The sequence below is a fragment of the Chinchilla lanigera genome, unplaced genomic scaffold (assembly GCF_000276665.1).
Source record: "Chinchilla lanigera isolate Chin_1 unplaced genomic scaffold, ChiLan1.0 scaffold00002, whole genome shotgun sequence".
Classification (NCBI taxonomy): Eukaryota; Metazoa; Chordata; class Mammalia; order Rodentia; family Chinchillidae; genus Chinchilla; species Chinchilla lanigera.
Genome location: NW_004955403.1, coordinates 9,118,105 through 9,136,955, shown reverse-complemented (window position 1 = coordinate 9,136,955; position 18,851 = coordinate 9,118,105). Strand labels below are relative to the sequence as shown.

At 38.2% G+C, this 18,851-nt stretch overlaps 2 protein-coding genes across 5 annotated transcripts in view; one reads left to right on the top strand and one right to left on the bottom strand.

Annotated features, from left to right (window-relative positions):
- Ankar (ankyrin and armadillo repeat containing) overlaps positions 1-3,968 on the top strand; it is a 41,972-nt gene extending 38,004 nt beyond the window's left edge. For all 4 annotated transcript variants that reach the window (XM_013512359.1, XM_013512361.1, XM_005373315.2 and 1 more), the window contains 3 exons: positions 1,690-1,886; positions 2,304-2,350; positions 3,700-3,968. In XM_013512359.1, the coding sequence (XP_013367813.1) occupies positions 1,690-1,886; positions 2,304-2,350; positions 3,700-3,947 (492 nt within the window). In that variant the 3' untranslated portion in view covers positions 3,948-3,968. The remainder of the gene's footprint in view (positions 1-1,689; positions 1,887-2,303; positions 2,351-3,699) is intronic.
- On the bottom strand, positions 116-18,537 carry Osgepl1 (O-sialoglycoprotein endopeptidase-like 1). The gene is made up of 9 exons (XM_005373318.2): positions 18,447-18,537; positions 16,468-16,712; positions 11,372-11,759; positions 10,668-10,872; positions 10,443-10,591; positions 9,525-9,655; positions 9,335-9,406; positions 7,810-7,912; positions 116-1,752 (listed from the first exon to the last, which is right to left on the bottom strand). The coding sequence occupies exons 2-8, from the start codon at positions 16,686-16,688 to the stop codon at positions 7,834-7,836; spliced, it is 1,245 nt and encodes a 414-aa protein (XP_005373375.1). The 5' UTR covers positions 16,689-16,712; positions 18,447-18,537; the 3' UTR covers positions 116-1,752; positions 7,810-7,833.
- Between the last annotated feature and the right edge of the window lie 314 nt (positions 18,538-18,851).

Genomic DNA, 18,851 nt, shown 5'->3' with positions numbered 1-18,851 from the left:
ATATAAAACACTGATCATATAAAACTTGTACCCGTACATGATACATCTTGCTTCTTTTTTCCACACTCCTCCCCCCCAACCTTTCTTCCCCTCCTTATTTAAAAAAGTTTTTTCCATTTTTTTCCTTCTATTCTTTTTTTTCTTGTCCCTTTTCATTTGATACAATGTAGCCTTTAAAGAAAGAAAATAACCATGACTCCTCAAATCTTTCACTATGAAATTTTTCCTCAGGTTGACTATTACATAATATAGTTAATGTTCTTATCTGAAAATTAGATGCACTTTCTAGAACTAAGTAGTCATATTGGCCATTCACCATTCTGATCCCTATATAGTGCACCTTTGCTTTAACTCCAAGACTTAAACAGGATTTTAATTACAAAAGCAGTACAATTTAAAGGTTTAAAAAGAAATATCTGCTCAAACTAGTCTGAGAATTAAAAACAAAAAACAAGGGAAACCATGTGAAATAGGTCATCTTAATGCCAGAGCTGATTCATCCCACGGACAAATACTTTGAGATAGAAATTTCTAATTGAAGTGTTTACGAAGCATCTCACAAAAACTAGTTACTTTGTGATCTCACTGAAATATTTTTTCTATGGGCTGTAATGAATGGAAGTAGAATCCACAGGACAGGTTTCTTGACCCGCTGAGCAGGGTTAGAGGTGAGGATATATGCAAGAGGACGATGGCCACGGCAATGGTTTGCTTCTGAGTGCTCCCCCTTAGAGGGCTGAAGCAGTTATTTCTCCAACTTTAGGGTATACCAGAATTACCTGAAAGACCTATCGCTGGTTGCTGGGCCCGCTTCCCAAATTCCAGACTCAATACATGTGACGTGGGCCCCAGACACTGCATTCCTAACAAGTTCCCAGCAGCTGACAGTGTTAATCCATGAACAGCACAATGAAAACAGAGATCAAGGTGTGGAAGACCCCTGGGCACACGGAGCAGCTGGATGCCAGTGAGAGGCTAATTTGCCAATCCTTTGGAACCATGCATGAGCCTGGTTTTTGTTCATTGCATTAAATCTTTCATGCTATCAGCTACCCAAATCTCTGCCCAAGAGCACACATCACATGAACAAGCTAATTACTTCAGTCACAGGCAAAGTGTACTTCCTTTAAAAAATGACTGCTCTTCCTAGAGTCCGGAGGCCCAGCACCTGAGCTTCTTTGTGGTTCTCAGCGTAAAACAGTGCTTTCCTGATCTGGCCTCCTTGAGCCTCTTGTCTCTTTCCTGGTTTGCGCTGACAATCACCTGAGTGGTTTTGAAAAACCCTGAGGCCCAGTCTGCATCCTAGAATAACTAAGTGAATTTCCAGAGATGGGGCTCAGGCGTAACTGTCAGTTATTCAGGTGATTCCAATGCATAGTCACAGTTGAAATTTCAAAGGTTAAATTTTAAAGTTCTTACTTTGGTTGTACATTAATAATAACCTATGATTCAGATTTCATCGGTGGGCGTCTCCTTAATACTTCACGTGATTCTACAATACTGCAAACTACTACACAGCAGTGGGAGTGGACAGTCTCCTCTGAAAGATACGGCTGTTACTCTTCCATCTAAAAACGGCTGTCAGTTTATGCACACGCACATTGTACCCATCTACAGGCTTGTCTAGGAAACGCTGGTGAGGTATTTGAAAACTCGCTGGTTAAGGAGAACAGTTTCTTCTTTACTTAGGTTCGTACAGCATGCTCCTGTGCTCTTGGATACTTGACCTACAATGCAAATGGTTTCCGCATTCTGTTAAAGGAATGCAGGAATAAACCTAATCAGTTCCTTCGTATAAGAAACAACATCAGCAGAGATGCAAGTATTAATCCAGCATTTTTAAAGGAATTTCAAATGCAACAAATGGTTGGACTTCCTTCTCTAAGGTATTGTGCCTCTATCTGAAGTTGTAATAGCGAATTACTGTATAGAACTTGGGAGTTGAGGGGAGATCGCTCATGGGGAGGAGTATTTGATATGAACATATCTTTGTATACTGAAGTCCCACCTACGCACACTAGAAGTGTGCTTTACTAACTGCCGAGACGGATCATAAACCAGTCCAGTTGACCTTCCAGCTTAACTGTTACACAAGCTAAAGTGTCTCTTCTGCCCATCATTTCAAGCATATTTAATGTTCCGAGTAACTGAAGATAAAATACCCAAATGAGCATCATTTTCTACATGCTACCTAAAATGTATGACGTGGGCCATGAGGCATAGAAGATGGTACGTGGAAAAAGCCTTCATATATTTCTTCAAAGTCTTCATTTATCTTATTATTTAAAATATTTTCCTTTCAGTCTGGAGAGGAATGGAGGCCCTTTCATAAATCCTGTCTTTAGAAAAGGTAATTATTTTTTCTTTTATTTTTCAGGTAGCTCTGGCTTTTTGTTCGTGTTTTGAGTCAGGGTCTCACTGTGTAGCTCAGGCTGGCCTTGAGCTATGTAACAAGGCTGGCCTCAGACTGACAGTAAACCTCCTGCCTCAGCCTCCCAAGTGCTGGGATCACATGCCTGGCTAGCTGTAGCATTTTATAATTCTATCTCTAAAAATTTGAAATTCAGAGGCAACCCAAAAAACCTTTGTTATCTATAAGTTTCTACTTTGCTGTCCATATGTAAGCCCGCATTAATAATTTCTTATAAGGTCTTCTGCATTAATAATTTACTAATAAAAAGTTATAGCATGTATAACTTGCCAGAGAATGCTCTTTGCTTTTTCTTAAGCTAATCACAGAAATGTCATTAAATGGCATGGATGCCTTAAATAATATTGCTATAGTTCTATTTCATGTACAACTGTCTATAATTCTTAGAGCAGAGACATGTTTCCCACTGACACCCCATAGTTTTGCACATAGTTAAAGGCTACATGACCTAGATCTGAAGAAGAGTCTAGATCCTATTTCTCATCCCTTCCTATTAGATGTCTACTAGGAAATGTAAACCATTTATTGATATAAGGTATATGGTCCTTCATCTGTGCTTAATAAAGCATCAAACTCAGTTTTATTTGGTATGTTGTCTTACAGTCAAAAGTATAGAACCATTCAGTCAAAATCAGTTTTCTGGAGTCAGAAACAGAAAGGAAGAGGTAGTAAAGAGAAAGGAAGGACTTCATTTATTCAGGGAATATTTGCAGGACGCTAGGTGTACATATGCTATATTTCTGAATATCATGGGTAGAAGAGCATTTTTTCTATACCTCTTTAACAAAAGAATGATTTATACAAATGGATAAAGTCAGTTCTATTCTTTCTTCACATTAATACTGGCTTCCAACAACAATAGGTAAGCAGTAACTGAAGCAGTTCTTTCAGGTTTACAGTAACATAAGAAAAAATAAGGACAATGTAGGAAATTTCTGATAAAATTAATTTTATAAAATGTCAAGTCTATCATTTTAAGACAATGCCTTTTCCACTTTCTGTTGGAGTTAAAATATTCCTTATTTTACCAAATTATGTTTACAGCAGTTGGCATTTCTTTTTATTAGGGCCACTTTGGTTCTAACAAAAAAGCTGGCGAACCACACACTAATCCCCACAAATTTTTGGTCTCTAACATCAACAGGCCTGGGAATTACTGAACTGTTTTCTCAGTACGTTTTAGTTACATAAAAAACAGAAGTATGTAAAACTGAAAGTAGTGAGACTTAGGTTTAAGAAATGTCTGACTGTGGTCCTCCAATTTTTAGGGAAAGAGCACCGAAGAAAAGCAAAACCTAAAATTCAACCAAGAGATTCTTTGACTTTAATGCCTCCTGTAACTAACTTCGCGGGACTCTTCAAAACGACAAAAAAGAGCAAAATTTCTCATAATATTTTCGCTTTTTCATCTGCAATTTCATCAGATATCATCAATGTAATAAGACCAAGAATAGTGTGTTTGAACCGACTTGGGAAACAGGAACAGAAAGCCAACCCAGAGCCTGCAGAGGGCTAGTAAAAAATCTTAGTATGAAAAGGTTCTGAGGTTTTAGAATTTTTTCAATTATGGTAAAGTACATATAATGGAGCAATCTTTTGAATGGAAGTTCTTGAAATTGATATTAAACAGATTTTCCTTGGCCTGTCTGTTGGAATTTAACACAAGGTCAGAGCTATGCTTTCACAAAATAAGGAGAATGTGAGAATAAAAGAATGCCTGCATGTAAACCTATTAATATGTATTAACTGAAATAGAAACACTTTTGAATTGGAATGCTAAGTTAGAGGACTGAGATTCAATGTATCCCACGTATTAACACTCATTTTAAATATTTTATTTAATGGTAAATATTACAAACCCATGAGACTTCTAAAACATGAGATGTATACTACTTTAAAATATTTTCTTAAAAATAAAATGTGACATCATTGTCTATCAGGTACACAAGTATGGTTACAAGATGCGGCCACCAGTGTTGACCATATTCCATATGTACACAATGCCTTTGGTTTGTGACCGCAAAGAATGACATTTTATATGGCTTACAACCACATGATGTCTTTGCTCTAAAAGCACTGCTCCAATAGGAGCGAATTTTGGTGTATGCCTACTTCTACTTCATAGCGGCAAACCGATGTGATGCAAATGCAAGCTAGGCATCACAGTGTTCTTAATTCCCCTCCTTTTCTCCATCCACTTTGCTTAACTGCCTCTGGTCTCAAGGTCTTTTTTTTTTTTTTGGTTTTTCTCCGGTACCGGGAACCGAACTCACGACCTTGTGCTTGCCAGGCAGGCGCTTTGCCGCTGAGCTAAATCCCCAGCCCCTATAATCCCTTCTTTACCTGATGTTATGGTTTGTGTCTAGATGTCCCCCCAAAGTCTCATGCAGTCATGGGGAGGGCTTCTAGAGTTTATGATTGATTCATGGTCCAATGCTAGGATTATGGGGGTAAGTGCTACACCCGCCCTAGGGTGGATAGCCTGCATACAATATAAGGGAGGAAAAGAGGCTTGCTCTTGTTGTTCCCTTTTTGCTCTTGCTGCTTTTGCTGTTTTCCACGGCCACGAACTCACCCTCTGCATGTGCCACCCTGCCTTGGAGCCAGCCAAGTATGGACTGAAACCTCCACAAACTGTGAGCTAAATAAACCTTTCCTTCCTTAATTTTGGGCATTAAATATTCTGTCTCAGCAATGAGAGAAAAGGAACAGATCTGGAAGCATCAAAAATATGTATTAATTAGTAATTAATACATATTAATAATTAATTTTTCCCAATAGGCCTTAACACAACAATAATGACAGTGATGATGGTAGCTGCATGTATTCAGGGCTTCCTCAAAATCCCAAGCCTGTGTTCTTAACCACTGCAAACTAAGAGACCTCTAAATTTTCAAATTAAATTCTAAATTATGTTAAATAGTTGTAACTCTCTGATGGATGGACTAATATAGGAAATATATGTGGGACATGGTGTGTTTTATTTCTAGAAAGTGGTAAATAATAAGAAACTATTTACTCAGCAAAATTAAAGGTAAAAATTCATACTGATGGAAGTATTAAGCCACTGTAGATGGGAAAAACAAAAACAAAAACGAAAAAACTCTAGTGAGCACCTTTTGAGTTTTGAAACTCTAGTCCATTAGGCTTAAAACTATATTTTAAGAGTATTTTCAGGTTGAAGAGCAAGGTGTCCTTATAACCACAGGTGATTCCTGATTAGCCAGACAATCCTACCAATACTACAACTCACAGTATTTCTGCTAAAAACCAGCCAACTCCCATAAAGATTTTTATCACTCCATGCTTTCTATTTCTTCTTAAAAATCATATATGAGAAAAGCCTCAAGTCCTATGGAGTTTCAATAATTTACTTGCCTCTTAGCTAAACTATGGCAGTAAACTGTGACACATAAGTTATGAATACAGAGTTTCAGGGTTCCTCTCTTTCTTGTTCTTCCTCTTCCTTCCTTCCTTCCTTCCTTCCTCCTTCCCTAGAGCCAAGTACTGAAATGCTTCCAGAGTTTGCTCATTTTCTTTATCTGTAGTTAGCTTTACTTATATCATGAACTGAATGTTGACATGTATGATTATAGTACCTGGAGCAATTTTCAAAATTTTAAAATTTAAAAACTTAGCTTATGGGTATCCCTATTTGTGATAAAAGGAAGAAATTTGGGTAAATCTTCTTCCATAGTTTATATGAACTCTGATTATAATAAACACAGGAAATCATTACATTTGTGAATTCAGATTCTCTGATACAAAATGCAGGTCCAAATGTAAATGTGAATTCACAAACTAACAGCTTCTTTTAAATGGTATTTCTTAAACAATTCTACCATACTTACATAGCACTTTAGAATCAAAGAATGCAAAGCTTTATAAACACTATTTCTATATTTTCCTTCATCTATAGTTTTCTATTTGTAGGATAAAACAGATGATCGTAAAGTCATTTAAAGCAGGTTTAAAATAAGAAATATTTGTTTTCTAGATTTTTGTCCTTAGCTTCTAGTTTCCTAATAAACCAAATCATTGATTAGAAAGTTAAAAACTTGGTCCAGTATCGATGATATAAGCCTTTCCTGGTAAGATCTCTCAAAGAGCATTAAATAGTCAGTCACACTGTCCTCCTAGTCAGAAGACAGTATATTCAGTTAGCTTAGGCAGAAAAAGTGCAATAAACTATGACAGCTGCAGTACAAAGTTCCAAATTCAAAGGAAATTACCCTCAAACAAACTTTTTTTTCCTCTCACTTACTTTCATCTGATTTTATACAATTTGTAAAGCAATGATCAACTAAATTAAGTATTGATCAACAAGACATACTTGAGAGGGAATTTACATGTTTAATTGGTAAAATCTCAAACTGGATGTTCTTTAAAAAAAAATGTAGTAAACTGACTTATTCCAGAGAGGATACATAATAACGTGCATTTTTTACAACTAATAGTACATTCTGTTAATCAGCTTTTGGTCTTGATTTGGAATTCTCTGATTAGAAACAGCTTTAAACCCAGGCAGTGACACATGCCTGTAATCCCAGCTCTTTGGGAGGACTGCAGGTTTGAGTCTTGCAGGGCAATGAAGCAACACCCTGTCTCAAAATCACAAAACAAAGCAAGACCAAACAACACAACATAACACAATGCAACTAGGGCTGGGGATGTAGCTCTGTGTGGAGGCCCTCGGCTCAATTTCCTGCTACCACAAAACCAAAACCAAAACCAAAACCAAAGCAAAACAAAAGAAAAAAAACTTTGACCAGGCTACCACTGCCTTTTAAAATCATTTTTTCATTACAGAAGTCAGGCTGATGTTTCAGTAAAGGTCAAAAAACAGCTTCTATATCTTGATTTGACAAAGGGAAGAAAAGATGTAGGCAGTATGATATGGAGCCAGGATTCAACAGAATCACTGAATTTCTTCCAATGTTTTTCTTTCTACTGCCAACATCAGTGCATTCCTTCTGCACAAGATATTTTATTTTGGCTTTTGATAATATATTTTTTATTCCTTTAACTGTTTGATCAATCTTGCATTCTTACATTTGGTAATCTGAGCAACTACATTGAAGATGACAATATGTAATATAACAACCACTGTTTATATTCCTATGATCTTGTTTTGAAATTCTGTATCATTTCTATTGTTTTTGTGTTGTTTTGTTTTTGTCTTTGTTGTTATTTTGTTTTTTTTTCTCTTTAAAATAAAAAAACAATGTAAAGAGAAAAGCTATGCTCCCATGTGAGACTATGACATTGTCTTTCAATTAGTACGCAAGAAAAGGAATAACAAAAAAATTTTGATAATATATTTCTACAATTTGATACACAAAAAATATGAAAACTTAATTTTAATGTTGAAACATTACCTTTAGAGACTTGAAAAGTAAAAATCAAATCTTCATTTTTAATTGTGGTACTTTTATGGAAGCTTCTCCAACTTCTCTTGATATATCTATTCCAAGAGGACATCTGCATCATGAGACACATCTTATTATTTCAAATACTTGTTTCACGATCCATCACTAGTTCTGAAAACTATGTTTTAGATGAGCAATATCTGATATATAATGCATCATATGTGGCAATGGGTCCTACATACATACAAGTACTATGGAATCTCAAGCTAGGATAATGAAGACCATCTCATTAATAAGGCATATAAATTTTGAGACGTGTTGAATAAGAATTTTACTGTTCTCAAATACTATAAATTAGCAAGGTTAAAAATTCTAAATGAAATACACATAACAAAAGATGCCACACAATTTTTTACAAAGTTAAAATGGTAAAGGCATTTTATCACATAAAGTCCAACCTGGCCTCACATTCTAGAAATCCCCTAGGGTTTTACGTATTCTCTGAGGTTTCAACAGCTGGCTTGTCCCTTTCCAACCTTCCTCTGCCACTAGTGGCAGGACAGGTCTTATCTCCTACTCTCTGTTTAAACTTCCTTCTCAGTAAGTAATTTTGACCTCAGATTTCTGCTTCTATGTTGGTCAAGGTAAAACTGAGCTTTGTGAATGGGGAGGGGAAGGTGGTTTGAAAAGATGGGATGAGAATGGTGGGAAAAAAGAGGAATGAAGATATAGCATGTACAGATACAAATATCCTATAATGAATGCATCATTATGTATACTTAAATTGTACCAGTAAAGTTAAAAAAAAAAGACTTGGACCTGATCCCTGCCTAGAGAAGCCATCAGCCCCAACCTCAGCACTGCCACAAGAGGGCACAGCCTGGTGCCCGGGCTGGCTAATGCACGTAAGAGACTCACACCTGTCACATGATAGACTGTCATGCTGACAAGTTTTAAAACAGCAGATGACATAGAGTCCAAAAGAGAATTATGCTAAGACTATGAAACATAACTGTCCTTTACTATTCCAGAATTAACTTAGGCAAGAGCTTGATAACAATGAACAAGGTTACTGGAAGTTTGATTTGGGACAGGAGGTAAGGCTTACAGGAAGCAGCTGTCTTCTCACCACTTCTCAGCTACCCCTGTAAGAATGTAGTCACAACCCAATCTCACACCTGCACGCTTTCTGCACGTTCTCTTAAGTTCCCCGGCATACCTGCTAGTCCTAAGAGCCTCCTGACACTGCAAAAGTCCAGGCTATGTAGATGGGTTCTATTCTGGTTCCAAATAAAGGAAATCCATCACCCCTATCCAAGGTTGGTTTCTAACCCACATGTGATTTGCCAAAAATTTTATAATTTGATTCTGTAGCAAAAATATTTATGTCAACCTCAAGCGGGTTTATGAAAACAATTAATGCAACTTTCCTTTCAGTACCATCAGAATGTCAATGAAAATCTCATAAAAGCAAAATTCAGGCTTTGTACTATATCACGGAACTTGCACAAAGTGTATAAAGGGTACCACGTACTTTGGTTCGTAGCGGATGCCTTCTACATTGTGTAAAACGTTCAAGCCAGCACGTAACCTTTCAATGCCATTCCTAAATAAAAGTCAGCAGAATAAGACAAACGGCCCAGAGATTTAAAAGAACAGATTTAGTACAATGAAATGGCAATTACTAGTTACACGATTAAGCATGGACACATCCTGCGGCTTACCATGCAATCATAACACCATTGTCCGCGCACAGCCTGGGAGGAGGACACAAGAGAGTGCACTGCGTAGCATCAGTGACAATCTCTAGAGCTCTTCGGATGTAAAAGTTACTCGCAACACCTCCAGACACAACCTGAAAGAACCGACAAGGTCAAAATTAGCAACTGTCACACGGTACAAGCCAAGCTGCTAACCAAGCTTGAGGCACACATCAGCATTACAGAATGGAAAACTACACTTTGAGGTTGGTAATGGGGAAGAGAGATGACTGTGTTACAAAATTTAGAGATGAGAAAAATCACTACCAATTTTACTATCAGGGTATAACCACTAGCATTTTTATATATTTCCAACTTTTTCTAACTATTTCTGTAATGTAAGTACACCACAGTACATCAAAATTTTTAGAACCTGCCATTTTTACTTGTAAACATTTTTTATTTTATTATAAACATGAAAAAACAATTATCTTTAACATTCATTTAATATTCAACTTTTCACTTAAACATTAGCTATTATAGTTATAATTTTATAATAAATAAAGTTTAAGATACATTAACCTGGAAGATTATCAAGACCTTTAAGGATATTTAAAGGGATTTCACTACAGGAGGAAACCAGCTCACTTTTCTAAAAATAGTGATAGCAATTACTGCATTTGGTTTCTTTCTTATAAACCCTCTTTCAAGTCCAGTGAGATGTGGTAATGTATTTTTTGCTGTATAAGCTGTACAAGTGCCTGCTCCATAAAGCTGCCACATCTGTACTAGAAATGACTGTAAGTCTCTTCCACTCTTCGTAATTTCACACTGTCAGGGCCAGCGTAGGTCATAAAGACCAGTTTATCCTAAACACAAGGTCAATTAAGATAACACACTGCAAAGAGTACTATGACTGACATGTGAGATGACAGAACTTACCAGTACTGCATGACTCTGAGATAACAACTGTCTCTGCTTGCAAAACAGAATAGCACGGTGTGCCCTTTTCGCAATGTGGCATGCTGCTGTGTGCTGTACCGCAGCAGCAATGTCTGAAGCTGAAGACAGGACTTGCCCCTTCTCGATACCTGCAGAGATAAGTAGGTGCTTTCAGGCACAACCTAGGACTACTTATCTGTCCAACTGTACTTATTGGAAATATACCTTCCTCTTTTTCCTTCTGCGTTATTATTTTTTCGGTAATATACTGAAGTCCGGTAAAAGAAAAATCACAGTTTTTAGCATGATGCATGGGTGGACGGATATCAAAATGAAATCTATTTCCTTGTTTGGCCAAATGTTCTATAGCCTTCCCGCCACTCATGCTGGAGCATTCTGGATGTTTGATTAAAGAAAGTCTTCTAGCAACCTATCAAAAACAAAAATATATTTTAAAAACTAAGTCACAAACCAGGTATTTTAATACCAAAAGACGCAAGGGAAATGAATGGCAAAATTAATAAAATGTTGTACACTGTACTTAGACAAATATGGGGTCTAGCTGGTGTTCAGCAAAGCAGAAAACCTTGTTCCTGACAACCTGATGAACAGTGGCCAAATGCTGCCCCTACTGTTGCCCTCCTATGGGGTTGGAAAATAGGCTTGGAGTTGATCAAGACTGCTGAATGATGAACTTCAAAGAGAAAAACGTGCCCTGCTGTTTCTTCTTATCGTTTTAGCTGTTGGCAGCCATGCCTTTTTATACATGACAGTAGGCTCTATAGTGTTTAAAAACAAAAGAAAAAGAAATCTACTTGGTTATGCTGCCAATGATTGTTCAAGATACTGAGAAATACTTGGATGAATAGCAGCAGTGCATCAACAGACACTGTAACAAAAAATATAGAAATTAATTCTTAAATAATTACCTTGTCAAACATGTCACCGGGTGCTATGTCCAAAGACTTTCCAAGAAGCAGAAAATCTGAAACTCCTCGGACTAATGCCAATAGACAATGACCTCCAGAAATCAAAAGAACTAAAAAAGGAAATTCTACTTGATTGGTCAGCCTAATAGTCAGTGCATGAGCCTCCATGTGATGAATGGGGATGAACGGCTTCTTCAACTGATTCACCAGCTGTAAGCTAAATGATAAGCCCACCCCTAGGCTTAAAGCAAGTCCCGGTTTTGTGGTAGTTGCAATTGCTGAGAGTTCACTTGGAGAGATTCTACTGGCAGAAAGAGCTTCCTGTACTATTCGTTGAATATTTTCTCTGTGAAGCTGCTGAGCTACCGGAGGAATAATCCCACCTGTCCTGAAAGAAACAAAAAAATAGCGTTTTATAAACTGAAGAGTATAAAAACAAAGAAACAAAAGCGATAATATTGTAACTGAAGGCATGATTCCAAATTAATCATTATATGGCTGGAAATACTGAGTTTTTTCAAATTGTGTGCTCTACAATGTAGCATACTATAAGAACTCGATATGAAATGATTAAGAGGATAATGTTTCTGCCTTTTCAAACCTATGCACAAAACCCTCATAGATTTGTTCTGTGTAAAACAGTCTACAGAAGTCCTAAGCAAGAGAAAGACAGGATAAAATTATATTTTAAGAAAATTAATATCCTTGCAGATGGAGAGATTTTGAGATTACTACAAAAAAGCACTTGTGTAAAATGATCACATCTTAAAGTGGGTGATTTATGGGAATGGACAGAAAGAGACAGAGAACCTTGAGGCTGTAACAGACAACCAGACACATGGGACTAATGGACAAAGACATCAAAGATTCAGATTTTTTGGATGAAATGAGTGGGAGAAAAGAAACACAGTGAGAAACGAGAAAATGATTTTGTGAAGATGAGTTTATTTTTAAATATATTGCACTTGAGGTCACAGCAGGAGAGTAGAAAGCAATCCCAACATAAAATTTGGGAATCCAGTGCTCAGACTTGGTAAATGAGATTCTTGATACAAGTAAGACAATGCATGGTCACTCCAAATGTCAAGGGTAAAGAATGAGGAGGCAAATTTGCTATCAACAAATGTGCCAGCATGTGACTGATTCATAATCTGGAAGAAGTGCAATAAAATATAGAGTGCAAAGTACATAAGGAACCTCCAAACTTATTTCCCGTATATTCAATGTTGTAAGACCTCCCACTTCTATAAAGAAATAATAATCCTTAGATCAATGAATGCTTATTTAATAGTTAAAATATGAAGTATGATAATATAGAATATTAAAATTTTAAAAATGTATTCCCCTAGAAAAAATGTTGCTAGTAATTTCCCTCCAAATACTTTCCCTTGCTTTGAACACACTTATTCCATCCTTCTTCTCACTTTTGGAAGCAGTTCTGGAAGTCCTGTTACGTCTTTAGATGTGCTGTGCAGGCTGCCTCGGGGTCTGTCCTGAATCAACTGAAAACACTGATCTGAAGAAAATTCATGTCTGCACACACTTGCTCTTCCACTGGATGACCCCGGGGAGCGGCACCCTCGGTATTTTTGATGATGCCTCCGAAAGACACTAAAACGGGGCTTCCAGCACTGCTTCAGAAAGTGGGAGGAATGATGGGATGTGTGTGCGGGAAGCAAGGGGAGAATGTGGGAGAGGATTAATAGCAATGTGTCTCTTAGTGCAACAAAAACTTAAAATTTAAACATGTACAGTATATTTTGATCATGCCATCTACATTAGTTTAGGCAATAAGGGAGATATACAGTAGGTATTTTACTTCAACACATACATATGATAATGTAATTTACCTTAATTCTTCAAAGATACTTTTTTTGTATTCCTATCTGTATTTGTGGGATCAGTAACCCCATAACCATTTGGGCTGTAAGGTGCATCTTTCCCTTTCACTCTTTATACTTAACACCATCTCACTGCTATGGCCAAATACAAAAAGCCTCTCTCTGTCAGTGTACTCGACAGTCTTCTAAGTGCACTTTCCTTCCTACCCCGTGGTCTTTGGAGACCATGCCGTATTGGGATGCCAGAGGACAGCACACAGCATTCCCTGTCACTGACCCTACCGCTTTCCTACTCAGAACGCTTACTGTCTTGGAATTTTGGAGACTTTAAATTCCTTTTCCACCACTCATTCCTTCCTTCTGTCTTGCACCTTTTCCTTTCCTTTTTGTGCCTCTTCTGTGTATTTTAGATTCCAGAGATTATATTAACCACTAGGAACAAAAGACATGACCTTCTTTATACAGGGAGCTGCCCGCAGACAAAGCTTCTGTATCTCGTTCGTGTTTGTACTCACAGTGCCCCAAATACAGGTTTCCAGTGAGTGCCGAGGTGAGCTGCGTAAGGCAGGGCCGATGAGTCTGCCCAGTGTTCTCCTTAAGTGACCTACACTCTTAACACTGAACGCTTATCAAGTACTTCTGCTCCTCTTTCCGTCTGCTGGCAGTGCTCACTTGGGCTACAGCAGTTTATCTCCATTATTAAAGGCCTCGTCATTTCTCAACGTTACTGAGGACTTGATATATCACACATTGTGCTTCACACCTCACCACGGAGCTTGAGGTCTACTGGAACAAGGATTACGTGGAAGAGTACAAATGTGTAAATTGTAAAAGAAGATTACAAATAAAATATGCTGGATTTGGTGATACAGAATAAACCTAATTTAGTGGGAATACTTAATTTAGATATGCTCAGAACTGGCCTTTTTTTTTGTCTTTTTGAGAGGGTCTCACTATACAGTTCAGGCTGGCCTTGAGCTCACTTTGTAGCCCAGGCTGGTCTCAAATTCACAATGATCTTCCTGCCTCAGCCTCCAAAGTGCTGGGATTACAGGCATGCGCCACCACCCGCAGCTAGAACTAGCCTTTTTTGTAAGGTTCACGCTTACATGTTTGTAGTGGTTGATACACTGTGTCAGCTTGAGAACGGAGAAGTTTAGAACTTTAACTGAGTGACTCAGCAGGGAGCCAGCGCCTTCACTGTGTAAATATCCCCTGCCTGTGTAAGAGAGCAAGAGATGGTGTGGGTAGATAGCTTGCTTACAGTATAAGGGAGGAAAAGAGGTTTGCTTCCCCCCTTTTGCTCTTGTTACTTTTGCTGTCTTGTGCTGCCTTGAACTGTCACCCTCTGCCATGCCACCCTGCCTTGGAGCCAGCTGATTATGGACTGAAACCTCCACAAACTGTGAGCTAAATAAACTTCTCCTTCCTTAACTCTGGACATCGGGTATTTTGTCTCAGCAACGAGAGAAAAGTAACGAAGACAATGTTCAATGGTTTAAGACAGTGGGGTATGGAAGTACACACCTGTAACCCTACCACTGAGAAGTACAGGCAAGAGGATTGCTGTGAGTTCAAGGCCAGCCTGGGCTATATCGTAAGTTCAAGGCCAGCCTAAATGTGAGACCCTGTCCCAGAAAAAGAAACAAAAAAAAAATTTCAAGAAAGTCAGAAATCAGTGATTCTCACTTTACACTGCCATTGCATTGTTAGATTTCCTGTATTCTACCCAACATGCCTCTAATGAGGATAAGTTTCTTGAAGGTAAGGGCTTTCTAGTTCTTCACTGGACCTGACTATCCAGCTTAGTCCCTTTCATAAAGGATGTCATCCTTTGAAGGTTACTGTTTCTTCACATAAATTATTTTTAATCTTCCAAGGCAGGTGTTATCTTTGTTTATTGATGTGAAAACAGGATCAGGACAAAGAACTTGCACAAAGTCACAGACCTAATAAATACTAAGTGCTTGGTTTGGGATTCAATACCAGTCTATAACCCAATACTACTAGTCTTTTCACTATCCAGAAGCTGTAATGTGAGTGCTTGGAAGCATATTTCATTATATTGTGAAACAGCTAAAAATTTTTAAACTCTTTAGCTACTACATCAAAAACTATGAATTTCTACTTTCGGTTGAAAATTCTGATGATCTAAAGACATAGGTCCTAGATTCCTGCACGGCAACAACTGACTAGTGCTCAGTTATTTCTTCTAGATGTTTTGCACTTTATATCAAGCCCAGCTATTTACATAACTTCTCTGGTGGTCCTCTGTGTTTATAAACCTTACATCATTCTAACCTTTAATACAACAGTGTATTACTATGTATTTCAGTATCAACACGAGTTCTACATATAAACATGAATAGGATTTTCCCCCTTAGGGATTAAGATAGTGTAGGGGAAAAGGGCTCAAGATGGCAGCACTGTGGTTCAGGCTGTAGGGGAAGGGGTGGTGATTTCCACTGGACAGTGAGCCTGGAGTCAGTGGAATTCCAGCACAGAAGCACCTCCCAGTCTCCGCGTAAATAGCTTATATAGTCAGGGTTGATACCGGCATGAAGTGACTTTTGTGTACCACCCTATAAATCTAGATTGCACAAGGGCTGCGGGGTCTAAGAGGCTGAAGAAGATAGAGAATGTGCAGCAGCAGCTAAGAGCAACTAGGAGCCGCAGTGGTGGCTGAGCAGCATCTGAAGATAAAGATGTCAAAGCCAGTCCACAGCTCTGCATCTCTTCAGGCTGCCCGAATCTCAAAATAACCTCTTCAGCCAGAACTGGTGGCAAGACACGTAGAAAAGCTACAGATCAAGTCATGCTTTCGTAGAGTTTCAGCTGAGACTGAAACATATGTATGGAGAAAAGAAAAGGCATTCCAGGGAGAGAAAAGCACTGATAAAATATTAGAGCTAGGAATGAGGCTGTTTCTTTTTTTTTTTTGGTTTTTCTCTGGTACCGGGAACCGAACTCACGACCTTGCACTTGCCAGGCAGGCGGTTTTGCCGCTGAGCTAAATCCCCAGCCCCTTGTTTCATCTGTTTTTGACAACAGTATTAGCTGAGGTGAAGATCATGCTGTGCAGAGGTGTAAAAGCCAAGGTGAGGTTTTGAGGTTTTCTGTAGCAGTTATGAGAAGCTTTACACAAAGAAAAAAAACGCAGATCATAAAATTTCACTATTATATGGGATAAATACAAAAGAATGGTTTCATTTACCTTTTTTTAAGGTAGCAGCAACTAAGACAAGGTGTACTTACTTCAAATGAACTTCAGTTTGGGAATGAATTGCTTCTCCCAATACATTTCCAGTTTCATCCACCACAGCAGCTGCTGTGTCATCACAACTGGTTTCAATTCCCAGGACTACTTTATGAAGGGATTGCGTTCTGGGGTGAAAATTAAAACTTCTTAGAAATGCAGAAATTTTCCTTTTTGATGGTTTAGAAAAAAATCCTGCTGTCTTATTCAATATTAACATACTTCTCACTCTAACAGGTAATTCCTGGAAAAGAATTACAAAACCAAACATTATTTGAAGCTGGTATTTGGTTCCTTTTTTAAATTTTAAAAGTAAAGGAACAAAAACATAGTAACAATCAGATAACCATTTACAAAGTAGCACAAGAACAGTACAAGCAACGCTGAACTACATACAAGGTGATGGAATTAACAATGGTTGTTATGCAGCTGATATTTGTGATTAATCTTTTTACTTAAACTAATGAATACTATTTGATTTTTTTCTTTTAATTGTGGTATTAGGGATCTTAAGGCCTTGCACCTGCTAGGTAAGTGCTCTAACACTGAGCCAGCCCTACTTTATTTTTTTTTTTTTAATATATAGGGAATATTTTTAAACGTATAAAAAATATATACAGGACTATAGGAAAGTTTGTAAAAGTCATCAAAACTTTATAAAGGCCGTGAACATAAATAACAGCATAAATGAGTAGAATGCTTTCAAAGGGCAAGAGACATATAAAATTTGTTAGTATTACAGGTTAGGCAGATCCCTAATGCACAAATTTGAAACACTCCCAAACCTGAAACTTTTTGAGTAGCGCTATGATGCTCCGAGTAGAAAATGCCACACCTGTGACATGTCAGCTAAAGCAAGGCATGTTAAAAACAGTACTGCATATAAAATTACCTTCTGACTATGTGTATGAGGTGTATAAGAAATATAAATAAGCTGGGGTTTTAACATAAATCCCAGCACTCAGAAGGCTGAGGCAGAAGGATCGCCATAAACTGGAGGTCTACCTGGGCTACATAAGCAAGTTCAAGGCTAGTCTGCACAACGTGGCGAGACCTTGTCTCAAAAAAAAAAAACAAAAAACAAAGCATAAATGATTTCATGTTTAGACTTGGGTCTCACTGATAAGCTATCTCATGTATATGCCAATATTCCACCCCTCACACACATATTTAACACTTCTGGTCCCAAGCATTTCAGTTAAGGGAGGCTCACCCTGTACTGTTACTTTTACGCTGTTTTTACCGAACTACTCATTATTATTTATAAAATAGGTATTCTTATAGTACAACAGTTGAGTGGATCGTGCTCAGAAAAGTGCTACTTGTTTTTTGATCATTAAGACAAAGTGTAATTTTAAAAACTCAAGAAAGGAAAATAGAACAGGTAGAATAAATGCATCTCATTTCCTGGAAACATTTCTCAAAATAAAATTTAATCATTTGTCTAAAAACGTGCAATCAAAGAGTTAGTCTTAAGTTTAGAAACAAATCTTCTCATACAACTCGTCCTAAGCGCGTCTCGATTAAAACTACCTGCAACCTAACATTATTCCTTAATTACAACCTTTGTAATTAAATCTCCTTTACGCCACAGGTTTATCGTGATCGAAAACTTGTTTCCACCCCACCCCCACGCCCAGCTATGTATCACTAAACCACCTTAGTATTTTACACTGCGCAGTAACTTCTTTCCTTACACCAGTGCTCAAAATTAGGGGATTGGTTCAAACCAACAGCAAATAATATTGGAATCTAGAGGTCGGGCAGCTGCGAGGAGTGCAGCGCACACAGCCACTCCGCAGGAATTAGATTTGCAGTAACTCGATCTGGGAAGGGCAGATTGTTAGCAGCACTTTCCTTTCAGGCCAAGAACGCTCCCGGGTGAACCAGGTGACTTGGGCAGCGCTGATCTTTCTGTTTGCTGTAAGGAGGCGCCGGGTGTACTGGTGAAAGGTGTGGAAATGCTAGAAGTACTCGCCTCTTAAGCAGAAGAACGATATTGGCTAGAACTCGCCTACTTTCCCTAGGAAAAACATCCCAAGGTCTACTCTCCCGCGCAGGAAAAGCGCGCGCTTGGCGCGCCGGAAGTGACATCACAGCAAGGACCAGCAGCCCTTGGGCCGAGTCGGCTATCCTAGTGATGCACAGTTTCGTCTAGCGCCCCTTTTTGTTCACTCAAGTCTCCCGGTTCTACAAAGTTACACAGCTAGTGACTGACTCAGAAGAGCTGAATTTGGGTTTGTCTGAATGCACATGAAGTTCCACAGTGTGCTGCATTTTAAAGTGTTTCGCCTATGGAGATACTGTATAATGTACAGTACCTTGATAAGGGAAATAGAGAGGAACCTAGGAATGTCCTAACCTGCATTGGAGTGCTAGAGAG

Coding starts and splice junctions, on each gene's coding strand:
- Osgepl1 (XM_005373318.2), bottom strand. CDS start 16,688: ATGTTAATATTGAATAAGACAGCAGGATTTTTTTCTAAACCATCAAAA. Junction 9,407..9,524: donor AATGGTGTTATGATTGCATG/GTAAGCCGCAGG, acceptor ACTTTTATTTAG/GAATGGCATTGAAAGGTTAC. Junction 7,913..9,334: donor GGCATCCGCTACGAACCAAA/GTACGTGGTACC, acceptor CTCATGATGCAG/ATGTCCTCTTGGAATAGATA.